A 14,539-nucleotide genomic window follows, 5' to 3' on the forward strand; every position below is an offset into this window, starting at 1 on the left:
CACACACACACACACACCTGCAGTGAACTACTCTAAAGCATGAGGCGCTGTCCCTAGAAAGCAAGCGAGACAAGTGTCCTGTCAGATGACATCTCAGCTCAGTGTCCTGAATACCCTTCCCTTCCCATGAACAGAATGTCATTTCTACATGACAATTTGTGTCAACTGTCCCTTCAGGCACAAAACAGATGGCCTGGGAATCTGACAATCAAAAACAAATCAAAAACCAACCTTATATTTTAAATAAATTGCCCACAGATGACCATTTGGAAAACGGCTCCAACAAATCCTTGACCAGAAGTCCAGGAACCCGGGTCACTGTGAGATTTGGGGAAGGGCTTCTGGTCTCATTAAGGTCCAGGTACTCACACATTGAAGGCAACCACTGAGTCCATCCTGCTCAGCTTTGCTTTGGATCTTGGGCACGTTACCTTAAACGCTCTAAGCCTTCATGTTTCTTATCTGCAAAACGAGGAGTCTGCTGTGTGCCCTCAGATTTACAGTGAGAATTACATGCCATAATGTGTGCATTTGGCAAATAGTGAACATCCAGTAAATGGGAACTTTTGATTACAATTATAGAAATAATATTGTTATACAAAGTCAGCCTTTTCAACTTGAAATGTAGCTAGTGCCACCGAAGAATGGAATTGCTAATTTTACTTAACTTTCAGTAATTTAAATGTAAAAAATGATAGCTGATTCAGTTACTGGAAACAACTGTTTTGAACAACTTTGGTATGTAAATCTACTTTTCAATGGTGGGTTTTATTAAATGTTTGTTAAATACAGATCAAGTAGCTTTGATAAAAATTTAGCATCCAGATTGAGATGTGCTATAAGTGTAAAAAACACACTGGGTTTCAAAGATTCTGTGTGAAAAAAATATAACATATGTCATTAAAATTAATATCACCAACTGTTTTGGACTTTTTTAAACATGTGGCCGCTGGAACATTTTTCACCACACACGTGGCTCGCGTTCCGTTTCTGTTGGACAGCGCAGTCATGGCGTGTGCTGAGAGCAGGTGTTCATGGCCTCGTGTGCAAGCTCTCATGTGGATGACCTGGTGTTTGCTCATCACTGGAAGCAGACTCAAGGCCACAGCTTTCTCTTGTCACACCTCCCATCACAGGTATGTGACTTGGGGACTTACCGTGGCCCATTAGCTCTGAATCGAGGCATAGACACGACCCACAAGGAAGCCAGGACTAGCTGGGACAGAGAGGAATGCAGTCAGCCCAGCCAGGCAGCCATGTATGGCGGGCCCAGGCTCCACGCAAATCTCCTGAGGGGTTCAGCGGTCTCTCAGTACACCAGCTACCCTCTGCCCGCCCCCCGGTATGATCCGCAATGATTACAGACAGCAATAATTTGACATCTGTTCATCCTCAGCTGCGCGAGCTGAAGCCATGATGATTAATGCCCTGGTAATGGGCACGGAGTAAAAAATATTAATCTCTATAAAAAGTGTTCAACAGGCATCCTCAGCTTATAAATGTCCAAGCAGAATATCCGTCTATAACCCCATGACAGCTCTACATCAAAGCAAGATGCAAATACAAAAATGAATTTGTTCCTTTAAAACATTCATTTTATGAACACTGAGTGATGGGCTTCTTAATTTTTAGTTTGGTCACGTTAAACAAATGATCCATAAAGTACATTTAATAACCTTGAGCCTGTTGCATAGAACTGAGATCCAGACTAACACTTTTAATGAGAATTAAACAGCAAGAGCCATATAAATGGGGGCTGGTTACTATTCATCTTTTGCAGACAATCATCTCAGTTCTCAACCATTTAAGAACTATGTACCCACGATTCAATTTGTTCATGTGACTTTCTCCCTCCATATAAGTCTTCAAGCAACAGAAATGCAAAACACGGAGTCAGCAACGGAGGGATTACAGGAGCCAGCTAGTTATGTCCGCCTCGTACAGATGTGAGAACAGGAGCCACTGTGAAGGGACACACAGGGACAGCACCACTAGGCAGCAGCGGAACCGGAAGTGACGCCTGGTCCTGAGGCCAGAGCGCCTTAGGGCCACCGATCCATGCATGTGCACATGTGGATGAACACGTATGATTCCCATGTCTTCACATGTCAAACACAAATTCAGTTTTTCCAAAAATCATCTTAATGGAACAAGTCGTGATCGTTAGCAGTACCAAGAGAAAAACTTCACATTGAGTCACCCTCGGTTCATCATGTTTTCCTTTCTGAACCTGTTTCTTTGCCTGTGAAATGAAGGAGATACAATTGCCCTGCACTGTATTTCTGTCCCCAGTGACTGGTAGCACCTGTGCAAGTGTCCTGGTCAGAAGACCCTCGGTGCCACTCGGCTGAGTGCTGAAATGGTCAGAGGTAAGGACATCTGCATTTCAGCCCCGAGGTACTCCATGTCCCGTAATTTTAACTGAGAGGGTGACAAAGCAATTAGAAGCATCTTGGACATTGAAAGGAATAACATGGCAGGATATGGACTGTCGGACAATGGGAAGGAGACACTGGTCAAAGTCACATCTTCTGGATGAAGCCACTGGGCATGATGACAAGTGCATCATCTTTTGGAAGGAGGGAGCGGGGTAACAGATAATTCATATCCTTTATTTGCAGAAGTGTAATAATAGCAGGGGCTAAACACCCACTGGTATTATAAAAATAAATAATTTGTCAGAAGAAATGAAAGAAGAACCAATGGAGAAAATCACAAATGAGTCCCATATATCAGGAAATGAAAAAATCAGAAAGACTCAAATCAAATGCAGAGGAGGATTGTGTGGGAAGTACTGGTCAGGCCAGGGATCTATTCTCCAGGCAAATTCAAGGACATCAAGGAGGTGGCTTGGTAAGCTCAGAAAGAATTCTGCCAATCTGTCAGTCTTCGGGCAGAATCCAACCATGTGGACAGTGAGAAACGGAGAGAGTGCACAGGCCTAGAAGTGGCATGCGTTCTTTGAACTAGGAAAGTGAACATCGGCAAGAACATAGATCTTGGTCAATGTGCTCTGGCACAGACTGCTCTCAAGGTATCCGACAATGAAATGTATATGATAAAAACAATGTCAAAACATGGTACAGTACTCTCCATCTTGGGGAAAGGCATGTGCCCTCAGGGAGTAGTTAATGCAACAGAAAAAGAATTATATCTTGAAGGAGACCCTGAGCTGGAGCTGCTCCAACTGTCCCCAGTGAGTGACTTGTAGGCGACACATCATGCAGGTACACAGCTAAGCGCGTTAGGCCCGGGAGGAACTATGAACTGGGGAGGCTAGGGGCTTGCTGTCATGGTGCCCAGTGTCAGCCTGTCTAGATATGACACAGATTTCTAAGACTGCTCTTCTTACTCCCAACATCAACCAACAGGGACAGGAGCCCACCCAGAGGTGGGTGCAGAACAGAGAAATCAACAGGCCATAATAAAGCGTATACCAACTACACCCTGAGGAGCTGCTGGAGCCTCAGGTTGATTACAGACATGAGCCTCACACAGAAAAAGAAAGAAACTATGAAAATTCTATGAGCACATGAACATAACTCTGTACACTTCATTTACATTTATTTTACTTATGTGTTATTTATTCATATACTTGTATTTTATCTTGTTCCATGTGGCATTTGAAGTGAATTCTGTTTTCAGAATGCATTGCTCATACGGTGGGTGTGAAACAGTATGAGTGGGTGATGGATTTGTAACAAGACAACACCTTAATCAGCACCAAGGTAGTGGACAGCTCCCTGCCTGGGCGTCTACTTGCAGACTATTATAGAATTGGTGACTTAACCCCTGGGCCCTTATCTGTAAATGAAGATAATTTCTCTTTTCCAATTATACATTGTTTTAAGTTGATGGCTCTGAAGCCTCTCAGAACAATTGAACTTGCTAACCAACAGTCCTGAGTACATGGTAGGTACTCAACAAATTATAATGGAATTGAAATCAATGTAATTAAGCAACTGAAATTGACTTCACCCTCCTAAATTCGATAAACCATTTCTAAAGGGCTGCATTGTTGTTAACAAATGGTCTTTGCAAAAACACGTATCATGAAAGATATAGAGTGATACACAGAGTGAGGGGTGAAAAAGGTACCGTGCTTTACGGATAAAGATTAAAATGTGCTCAAGGCATGAAAAAATAGAAGAGGAGAAAGTGACGTACATATTCCACCATTATTTAAAATAGTCTTTGAGTGCACAGCTGGTAACCTTCGTTAGAAGTCATCAGCACAACTATCTAACTAAAGTATTCCAGAATGATATGAGCGGTACCTTAAGTGACTATACCATCTGATGGTCCCAACCCAGTTTTCTTTCTGTACAACATCCATCAACTTTAACAAAAGTACCACAGAGTAGCTCTTGGTTTAAGATTATTTTCAATCAAGAAAAATGCCTCTCCATTTTCCACAGTGGAGAAACTAAAGACATATTATTTTGATTTGTTTATGGATCAAAGCATTCAGGTCTATTTTATTACAGGTCTGAATTAAACACACAGCTTTTCTTTCTAAGATTTAAAACACAAGAAATTGATTAACAGGGTAATTTTCAGAGATATAAATTTTCTATCTTGGATCTAATAACAATGAAAATTGCCTAGAAATCAGACTTTGCATCTCCTAACAGCTAGTGCCAATAGGTAAATTGCCCTTGACCCTCGGATTTCAAAGGGCTGCTGTAACAAATGTTCCCACCATTAAAAAGGTGAGTCTCACTCTGCCTCTAACTAGAAGAATCATTCACCTTGAAAATGAGAACGAGGAACATCATTTCAGCTTTGTAAGACGACATTTTTAAGAATCTCTGAATTGTTCAAGAAATGGAACATAAATGAAGTTTTATGAGGCTGACGAGCACTGTGGAAAAGGAGCCTATCTAAAGGAAAAAGCCACAGGACTGGCTAGGAATGAGGGAATGGCACACATCTCATTCCTACTCACTGCTAGATTCCAACCATCCCTGGGGGTGGGGGGCGGGGACAGGAAACAAACACACACAAAGTGGATGCCAAAGAACACTGAGCTCAAGCAAAAGAATCCACCAGGAGCATTGAACTACTGTTAAGACCACACAGGCATTATCTTCCACTGACTCTTCAAATCTTGACTCATCAAATCTCATACACACTACCCTCCCAAAACAAATGTAAGACACAGTGATTAATACATAGTAAGAGCCACAGAAAATCTGTCAGTTACGCTGGTCACTTTCAATATGGCCACTTCAGGTTGATCCCTTTTATTCCAATTTTTATAACACTTTGTGGGCATAAATCTTAAACCTCGGTGTCCTAGTGTTTATTTGAATTTAATTACACTGAAACTTTTCATTGTTAGAATGGAATAGGATTTAGGCTTTAATTTTCTCAGCTTTTGTCAGCTATCTGGGCAAAAAATATAATTGCATGGGAACAAAGCTACAAATGCACAAATTATGAAGCTTTGACCCTTTTGTCTCTTTGTATCTTGCTTTCGTAATCTGCTCACTCCACATCACAGATTATATGCAAGAGTCATCTTTTTGCGAAGCACATCATCTATTCAGCCAGCTTCAAGTAGTCAAGTCACATCAGGGGACAACGCGTGGAAGCCATTACTGCCCATTCATTGGCTCCCATGCACAGCATGCTAACACATCAAAGGCCCTTCACCTTGACGCGGGAGCAGGAAAGGAACATGCAAGGTGGATTCCTGTCACCAGCATGGGGACCAGCCCTCTGCACATCTTCCCGTTTATGAAACGCCATTCACTCTGAACACTACCACACAAAGACATCCTCATGAAATGCTGTGATGGCAGAGATTTGCCTCAAAATCTCTGGAGGAGATTTGACCATGACTTGAAAACTTTGATCCTCTTCCCCCAACTTTCTGTACATTTGAGATTTTCCATAATTTTAACCTAAAGCTATCAGGAATCCAAAAGTAGAATGGAAACATCCCCTCCTCCTTTCACGTTTCCACAAAACTGGAGAATAATTAGGTCAGAAGCAAATAGAAGACCATCTAAATTTTATAAAACTACTCCCAGATGACCTTTCATATCTCAAGTCTCTCATGCGTCTTTTCCTTCTCACCTTAAGTTAATCTCAAACATCTCCCTCCTCCCCCATGACCAATCCATTCTGACCCAAGACTAGAAGCCACAGCCAGCTTCTCCATGTGAACACACACCTCTCCTCCTCAAGGGAACCGCGTGTGTATGAAGCAGCTGGTCATGTTTCCCTCCTGATCTGCTTCCCAGGGAAATCAAAAAGCGCTGGTTTTGAACATCCGTGTCCATTTTTGTTCATTCCATTAGTGTGCATTGTGGGGGTAAGACAGAGATAGAGGAAGGAACAGATGAACAAGAAGGCGGTCCTGGTCCGGGGAGCTCTCAGTCCAAGGAGGGCTTACAGACAATAAGCAAGCCACATTAAAAAACGCAATGATTTCACACTTTGGAGACCGTCGTGAGAAGCCATGGGGCAGGGTGCCTGGGGGCACTGCATGCAGGGTGCTCAGAGCATCTGCCCCTCAGGGGAAGCCCTGGATGCCCCTGGCATTACTGGGTCCCTACTGTCTATCAGCTGGTATTTTACATGCAAATTACCTCTCAGATGAGGGCAGGGTCTTATGTGCCATTTTGCATGAATCCACAACATAAAGGAAAGCTGTGGTAACATTTATTGAATGTGCATTCAATACTGAGTGCAAATCTCAGTCCTATACACATATTAATCTTCAAAATATAAGCTGTAGGCAACAAGAAAAGGGCAGCTGAGGAGCGTGAAGCTGGGAGGAGGCTTATGCGAGCTTACTGCGTGAGCAGGCAGCAGAGCAGGCTCTGAGCCCACGCCGTCTGATCGGAAGGCCCACGCCACCCTCAGCCCTCTGATGTACTGGCTGCCCTCACCGCTGAAAGGGCCTCAGGAATAAACGGTGCTTTATTAAAGAGGAAGGAAAAGCATTTGTAGGAGAAATGATGCAAGCCATTCACTGTATAAAAATCAAAGAAAAGAAAGAGGGGCACGTACTTGGAGGAAAGGCTGACGTGGCTGACACACAACCGTGAGCTGCAAGTGGCCTGAATTCTCAAGGGCCATGGACACTGGCCTGTCAGCACTCCACAGGGAGGGACATGTGACGTGGCAGGTCTGCCCTTCAGCAGCGGAGTAGCCTTCTTACATTTGGGGGTGATTTCTATATGATAAGCTCTGTCTCCCCAGGACAAAAGCCGAACAAATCCACAGCCACCCTTACGACTAGAACAGCAACCTGGGTCCCAGGTTCTGCAGATGAGCCTGACTCCTCGCGACACAAGAGGAAAGGAGCAGTCCGGGAGGAGAGAACGCGATGAAGAATTCCCGTTTCCTGCAGACCAGGGTGGAGGCAGCAGGCGGTGCAAGGTCCCGATTCACAACTGGTACGCGTGTGAGCAGACAGCGGCAATGACCGTGGCCATGGTGGCCGCCCAGGTTGGGGCCAAATAAAACCCCACTCGCCGACAGGTACCTCTCCTGTTGTTACCCCACAGTCTCAGCTGGATGCGACCTGAGGTTGTGTGTCCTTTAGCGGGACGGAAGAGGAGCAGTAAGGGAAAGAAGGTTGGGACCGCCAGTGCATGGAAGGCTTGGCATACCAGGACCCAGGCCTGGCAAGGAGTGGCGATTCTGCACAGAAGCAGTTCCCGATTCAGAATTCGCTGCCAGCCTCCTTGCAGAGCTCAGCTTTGCATTTCCACAGAAATGAGACTGAAACTATGCAATGTCTTTGATATTCGAGGCAGATGGAAAGAAATGTTCTAGAGCAAAGCAAAGGGGGTCTCTTCTGTGAGGCAACACTCATGCTGACGAGCAAAGACCTGCCCTGGAGCACAATGTGGTGCCCTCTGATCACATCCAAAAGGACGTTTGCTGAGGACTAGCACATTTGGTAGCTTGTGCAGATAAATCTAGTTTTATCAAACTGTAAAATTGTGGACACATGGGGTGTTAGTTTGATTGGTTCCATTGGGGCCAGGAAATAGGACATAGACAACAACATTTTTTACAAATTAACAAGAAATGGAACAAAGCAAAAAAAAAAATCACAGCCATCATATTTCATCAGAAAATGGTCTGGCTTTAAATATTTATACTGAATGTGGCAAAGAGCATTTTCTAAAAGTAACGACATCTTTGTAAGAACAGACCAAGCAGAAGATTTCCCCTGATAAGTCTTTCCTGACAAGGAGGTAAGGTGGCTGTTAGCTGCTTTAAAGAGGCAGGAAGCTTGCAGATAAGAAAAATCAGGGCTGCCTCTATCCTTACCCATAAAGATGCTTAAAACTCCAAGCCTCAATGTGGGGCCACGTTCCCATTGGACAATGCATTCTGAAAGGCTTCCCGGCAGCCAGTGAGCATCTGAAAGCACCCTGAGCTCTCAGTTATGGCTCAGGCAACTGCAACTGATTGGGTAATTCTGGAGCGGCTTGTACGACATGAAGCTTCAGGCCAATTTTGGCTCAGTTAGCCCGTGATCATTCGGGATTCATACGTCTCATACAATCGCATTTACTATGTTGGGTACAACTTGCTATTAAGACTCAGTACCAACTTTGTACTTAGAAAGATACAACTTATTCCAAAATATGATATATCCTGGTAACTCCTTATTAAGCAAAGCTACTGTTTAATAAAAAGCTATAAATGCTTAAAGCTATAAATGTTAATTTGCATGCTACATACTTGCAAAACAGGACCTGAGGCAATCTATGACCAAAGACTTACAGGACAAGAATGTAAACAAAAACGGGGCACCAGAAAGAGGGAGGAAAGCACCACCCCGAGCAGCTAGGCTGACGCAACTACCAAAAACAAACAGCAAGCTTCCCTCAAGTTTAGAGTGAGTTTCAGTGGAAGAAAACATTTCCTTGAAATACATTCTTAAAAGAACTTCTATTGTATTGTATTTTATTTTAATTTTTTTGGCCAATAGACATATGAAAAAATGCTCAACCTCACTAATCATCAGGGAAATGCAAATAAAAACCACAATGAGATACCACTTCACCCCGGTCAGAATGGCTATCATCAATAAATCAACAAACAACAAGTGCTGGCGAGGTTGCGGAGAAAAGGGAACCTGGTGCACTGTTGGTGGGATGGCAGATTGGTGCAGCCATTATGGAAATCAGTATGGAGGTATCTCAAAAAACTGGAAATGGAACTACCATATGACCCAGAAATTCCGCTCTTAGGTATCTATCCAGAGAAACCCAAGACGCTAATTCGAATAAATAGATGCACCCCTATGTTCACTGCAGTTCTATTTATAATAGCCAAGTCTTGGAAACAACTGAAATGCCCATCGGAAGACGACTGGATAAAGAAGCTGTGGTACATTTACACAATGGAGTATTACTCAGCCACAAAGATGAATGAAATCTCATCATTTGCAACGAACGATATGGATGGACCTAGGGAACATTATGCTAAGTGAAATAAGTCAGTCAGAGAAAGACAACTATCATATGATCTCACTAATACATGGAATCTAAAGAACTGAATAAATGAGCAAGCTACATATAAATAGACTCAGAGACATAGAGGAACAACTGATGGCTGCTAGTTGGGAGGGAGTGGGGATGAGGGAGAAGGGGAAGGGATTAGACAGCATAAATTGGGAACTACAATATTGCCACAGGGATATGAAAGAGTTCGGGGAATATAATCAATAATGTTGTAAAGATTTAGTAGGGCATCAGATGGGCACTTGTCTTATTAGGGAGACCACTTCATGGACGGTGTAGATGCCTGACCTCTGCACTGTACACCTGAAGCTGAAGCCGAATAATATTATGTCCACTATAATTATATATATATATATATATATATATATATATAATTATAATTATAATTATATATATATACAGTCACGGGATGTGGGGTACAGCATAGGGAATAGAGTCAATGGAATTGTAACAGCTATGTACAATGTCAGGGGGTAGTAGATTGGGGGAGAAGGGCTATCACTTTGTGAGGGGTGTAAATGTCTAACTATTACATTGTTTTGTACACCTGAAACTGATAAAAAATATTTTAAATACTTTTAATTGAACCCTTTATGTCTTAGGCTCTTATTCAAAGAAAGCTAAGTGATATGCAGAACAAAGTTTTGCAATAGACATTTTGAAGTATATATAAATATGTCCTTAAGAAGGTCCTTCTTGTATCAACTCTCAGTAAGAGTTAAGTACAATCAATCATTGACAACTGTTATTTATCGAAGGCACTGGTGGTACTGATGGTGATGGTGGTGATGGTGATAGTGGTGGTGGTGGTGGTGGTGGTGGTGGTGGTGGTGGTGGTAGTGGTGGTGGTAGTACTGATGGTGATGGCTGTGGTGGTGTGTGTGTGTTGGGGTTGCATGGTTGGAAGAAGGGACACCAGTAACATACCTAGTAAGGCCCAGATATAAAACTTTCAGGGGATTTTACTTGCTCTGGTATAAAGTTTAGTCCATATGTAAGGAAACAATGAAGCAGTCCCCACCCGTCACCTCCATCATCATGTCTTCCTTGAGCCACACAGTGTCCCCCAAGCTTTAGTAGATACCTAGAGAATGAGCAATTCAAGATCCAGCCCTCCATGACAGCCTGAAACACGGACAGTCAGGATTAATGGCTCAAAGAAGAGTCATGTGCTTTGCACTCCAAACAATGACAATGGTGTTGACTTTCTTTTAGGAAAGTGAGAAATTAACTTCTGAACCAGAGAGGTCCGCATGCAGGGGCTGCAGAAAGCTCCCCACTTCTTGGTTTGATGGTTTTTTTCTCCAGAACACCCAGATGACGTCTTAACATATTCTCTTAATATGAGCCTTAGCTATAAGTGTAGACTCCAATGTATTTTATAAAGTTAAGTAAAGAAATGAGATGAAAACGAGCAGGTAAACATAGGGTGCAGTAGCCCAGAAGGCACAAAGGACTAAGCCAGACACACACTGAATTCTCAGTGTAGCCAGTATCTCAAGAGGACATCCAGACCTGGACTGCTCCAGCCCTGAAACAATGCTGTGCGTGAGGCTGAAAGAAAATGAATGGAACAGCCAAACGTCTGGACACAAATGGATTAGAATAAATCTATGCTTCTCAGTCAGCATGTCACTCAGAAGTTTCATATTTGCCTCCAATAAATGAGGAAGGTTATGGAATTATGCAAAGGTTTTAAGCTTTCAATAAAACCGCTTGACAAGTGTAAAATATTAATTCAGTTCTGCCCAAAAAGAAAGAAAATGATTAATAAAAAGGGTAGGGAGATAATGTAGGGAAATAGAAGGTATTTTTCAGGACAAATGAGTTGAGAAATCATTAAAATTCTGATTCTTCTGAGCCGGGTTTGAAGAAACCCTGTCAAAGAATGCAAAGTTAGGACGAGACAGAACCATTATATCTAAATTTAAGAAAACTTGAAATTTTTCTTTGCAATCATCTCAACAGAAGCAACTGATGGCGTCCCCAGGATAAAGACTCACATATTGTAAAGGCGACAATATATGCTGATTACCCTAGGGCTCTGGTGCACACCTACATCACGAGCTAGCAGCTTCTGCCTTCACTTGTCAATGATCTACTACCTATGCTATATGTCCATTACCGTTCTCTTGTAAGGGCTAAATCTTCCTGTCTTGTAATAGAGCTGTTTTAATTGGTGGCAACCTCCACTTCTTTCAGTGAGGAGGAGGGAATTCAGAAGGGGTTAAAGTCTACAGACAATAAGTAATGTGACAATTTAATGATTCCGGGGATTCCACTCACCGTGCTGTGTGAAGAGGTCACTGTGAACGATTTCGATCAAACAATACAGCTTCTGAATGGTCAGCAAACCCATGGGGACATTCAGGATGAAATCGGTAAACATTTTGCTATGAGGAGAAACACAATGGAAAGCGTTTACAGATACACTGCAAAATGGTCCAAAATGTTACAAGACAGTACGGAGACGTGGGGCCCTGAAATGGTCATGAAATGCCACCAGAATGCTGGATAATAACCACAGGCCCAGATCTCATCCAAAACATGATAGTGTAAAATGTTATTTTTTTACTTCACACCCACTAAAATGGCTATCACTAAAAGATAGATGGCATCAAGTTTTAGCTGTGCTGTGAAGAAAATGGAACCGTCATACCATGCTGGTGGGAATGTCAGATGGTGTAGCCACTTTGGAAAACTGTTTGGCACTTCCTCCAAATGTTCCAAATAGTTACCATAGGACCCAGCATTTCCACTCCAAGAGAAGTGAAATACGAATCCACACAGAACCTTGTGCATGATCCGTGGCAACGTGATTCAGAATGCTCAAGGAGTGGAAACAGCCCAGATGTCCATCTGCGGATGGATAGATAAACAAATGCAGCGTGTCCAGAAAGGAAGAAAATTCTGACACATGCTACTCCACAGATACACCTTGAAAACATCACAGTAAGTGAAAGGAGGCAGTCACAAAAGGCCACGGATTGTATGATTCTATTTATATGAAATGCCAAGAACAGGCACATCTGTAGGGACAGGAAGTAGACTAGTGGCTGCCGAGCGCTGGGCTGAGAAGAGATGAGTGGTATCGGTCACGAGGGATCTTCCTGGGGTGAGGAAGCTAAAATTGGATTATGCTGATGGTCGCACGACTCCATAAAAATACTGAAGACTATTTAGCTGAACACTCTAAAACTGGTGAACTTCATAGTACATAAATTGTATCTCATGGGAGATATTTCTAAAAATTTACTTTTCCAAATGGCCGATGATACTATGAAGGAATATTAGACAAAGGGTTCTTGTTAGTAACTAAAGAAAGACAATTTAAATTGGTGAGAACCTTTTGCACCAATCCTACTGGCAAGGCTCTATAAAACAGTAATTCCAGGTGTTGGCAGAGTTTGGGCAGACAGGCACCATGAAACACCGGTAGAAGGCTGGTTTGACCTTCAGGAGGGCAACAGGATGCTAGCTATTAAAAGCCTTTTAAGAAAGTGCAAGACCTAGTAATTCCACTTCTCTGCTTATACAATAGTAATGATATAAATAAGGGCAGATACTACAATTACGTTATAAAACAATTTTATCCTGGGATATTGTATAATAATGAAAAGAGGACACAATCTGGCACCCATCGCACAGCACAGTGGTCTGTTCTTTGTCATCAAAAGAGCTGGGTTGGCACTGATGCCTGCCACTCACCAACTAAGTCATTATTGACAATTTACTCAGCAAAAAGTGGGCTGGTGATAGAACCTAGGTCATAGCACCGCTGTAAAGATTAACTGGATAGTACATGGGAAGTGCTTTGTGTGGAGCCTGTTTTGTGTGGAGGAATCACATAACTGAAGCCAGTATCTATTGTCGTTTCTTAAATAATGATAGGCCAGCATAGGACGGAACACCATGGAAGTTACTAAAAACTCTGATGGACGAGACTATTCAGGGTGTGTGAAAACAGAACATCTTAAGTGTGGAAGCTGATCGTAAAATAATGAATATGATGTTGAATCTTTTCAGGGGTGTGCGTGTATATGTGTGTGGGCACATAACATAACTAGCAGGACCCAATGAAATTAAATTTGAGTTAAAATCCTCTTCCGTTTCCTCAAAACATGAATCCATTTTCTAAACGGGGAAAACATACATACTTAATTTTTTATATCTTTGGTTTTTTTTAATCAGTAAATGAGGTGTCCAAGAGGGACACACACATGCACAAAGGGCCAAGGGGCCAGAGCAGACGGGTTGGCCCGGGGAAGGGGTCTTCTTTGCATCTCTAAGCACATGGCACATTGCGAACATGGCGCCATCCCTCCAGTGGGCAGGGGGCTGGTACCTCTGCACAGTGAGGACAGGCCGAGTACGTGGCGCGACACACATGACACAGCTTCCCCATGTCGTCTGTTTCTCCAGACCTGAGCTCCCTGAAAAGTAACATTCCCTGGAAGCGTCAGGGTGTCAGGGGGTTCAGACAATCTGGGCAGGAACCCGAGATTCAGCATTTTCTACCCAGTTCCACGGGGCTACTGACGCTGCTGCTGTATATAAAGTCATAATAGGCCAAGTGTCCCAAATACCACCCCTAGCATGTGTTCTACAGCGAGCCAGGGCCCTGGCCCAGGGCCCTCACCTCTGGTGACATGAGACAGAACCCCGAGAATCCCATAAACTAAATGCACTGAAAATGAGGCCAAGGCGGGAGGTGGAAAGCCTTCAGGCCCTAGGTGCTTCCTTACCTGAGCTCTTTGGGGTCAAACACCAGTTTCACATCGTTGATGATCGTTGGCAAGTATTTCAGTGCCGCTCCCTGCAAACCAAGACCAAAGAAGAATGCTGAGCTTAGTGAAGTCTGGCGAAAGGTAATATAAATTTATAATGACTACGAAGAGCCACTGCCATCCCAAGAAGAGAAAGGTTACTTTCTAAATGAGAGGTTGATGCTACACCTGATGAAAATGGACCAAAGAAAAACATCTGGGGCTGGCCGAGTGGCGCGATGGTTAAGAACTGGCTTGGGATGCCAGAGGGCC

General features: G+C 43.1%; 1 protein-coding gene across 1 annotated transcript in view; it reads right to left on the reverse strand.

Annotated features, from left to right (window-relative positions):
* The window catches only part of DOCK1 (dedicator of cytokinesis 1), a 461,498-nt gene that overhangs the window by 302,214 nt on the left and 144,745 nt on the right, over positions 1-14,539 (reverse strand). Inside the window, exons 24-25 of the mRNA XM_019654186.1 lie at positions 14,246-14,316; positions 11,787-11,893 (exon numbers count right to left, since the gene is read on the reverse strand). Of these exons, the coding sequence (XP_019509731.1) occupies positions 11,787-11,893; positions 14,246-14,316 (178 nt within the window). The remainder of the gene's footprint in view (positions 1-11,786; positions 11,894-14,245; positions 14,317-14,539) is intronic.

The sequence above is a fragment of the Hipposideros armiger genome, unplaced genomic scaffold, assembly GCF_001890085.2.
Source record: "Hipposideros armiger isolate ML-2016 unplaced genomic scaffold, ASM189008v1 scaffold_216, whole genome shotgun sequence".
NCBI lineage: Eukaryota > Metazoa > Chordata > Mammalia > Chiroptera > Hipposideridae > Hipposideros > Hipposideros armiger.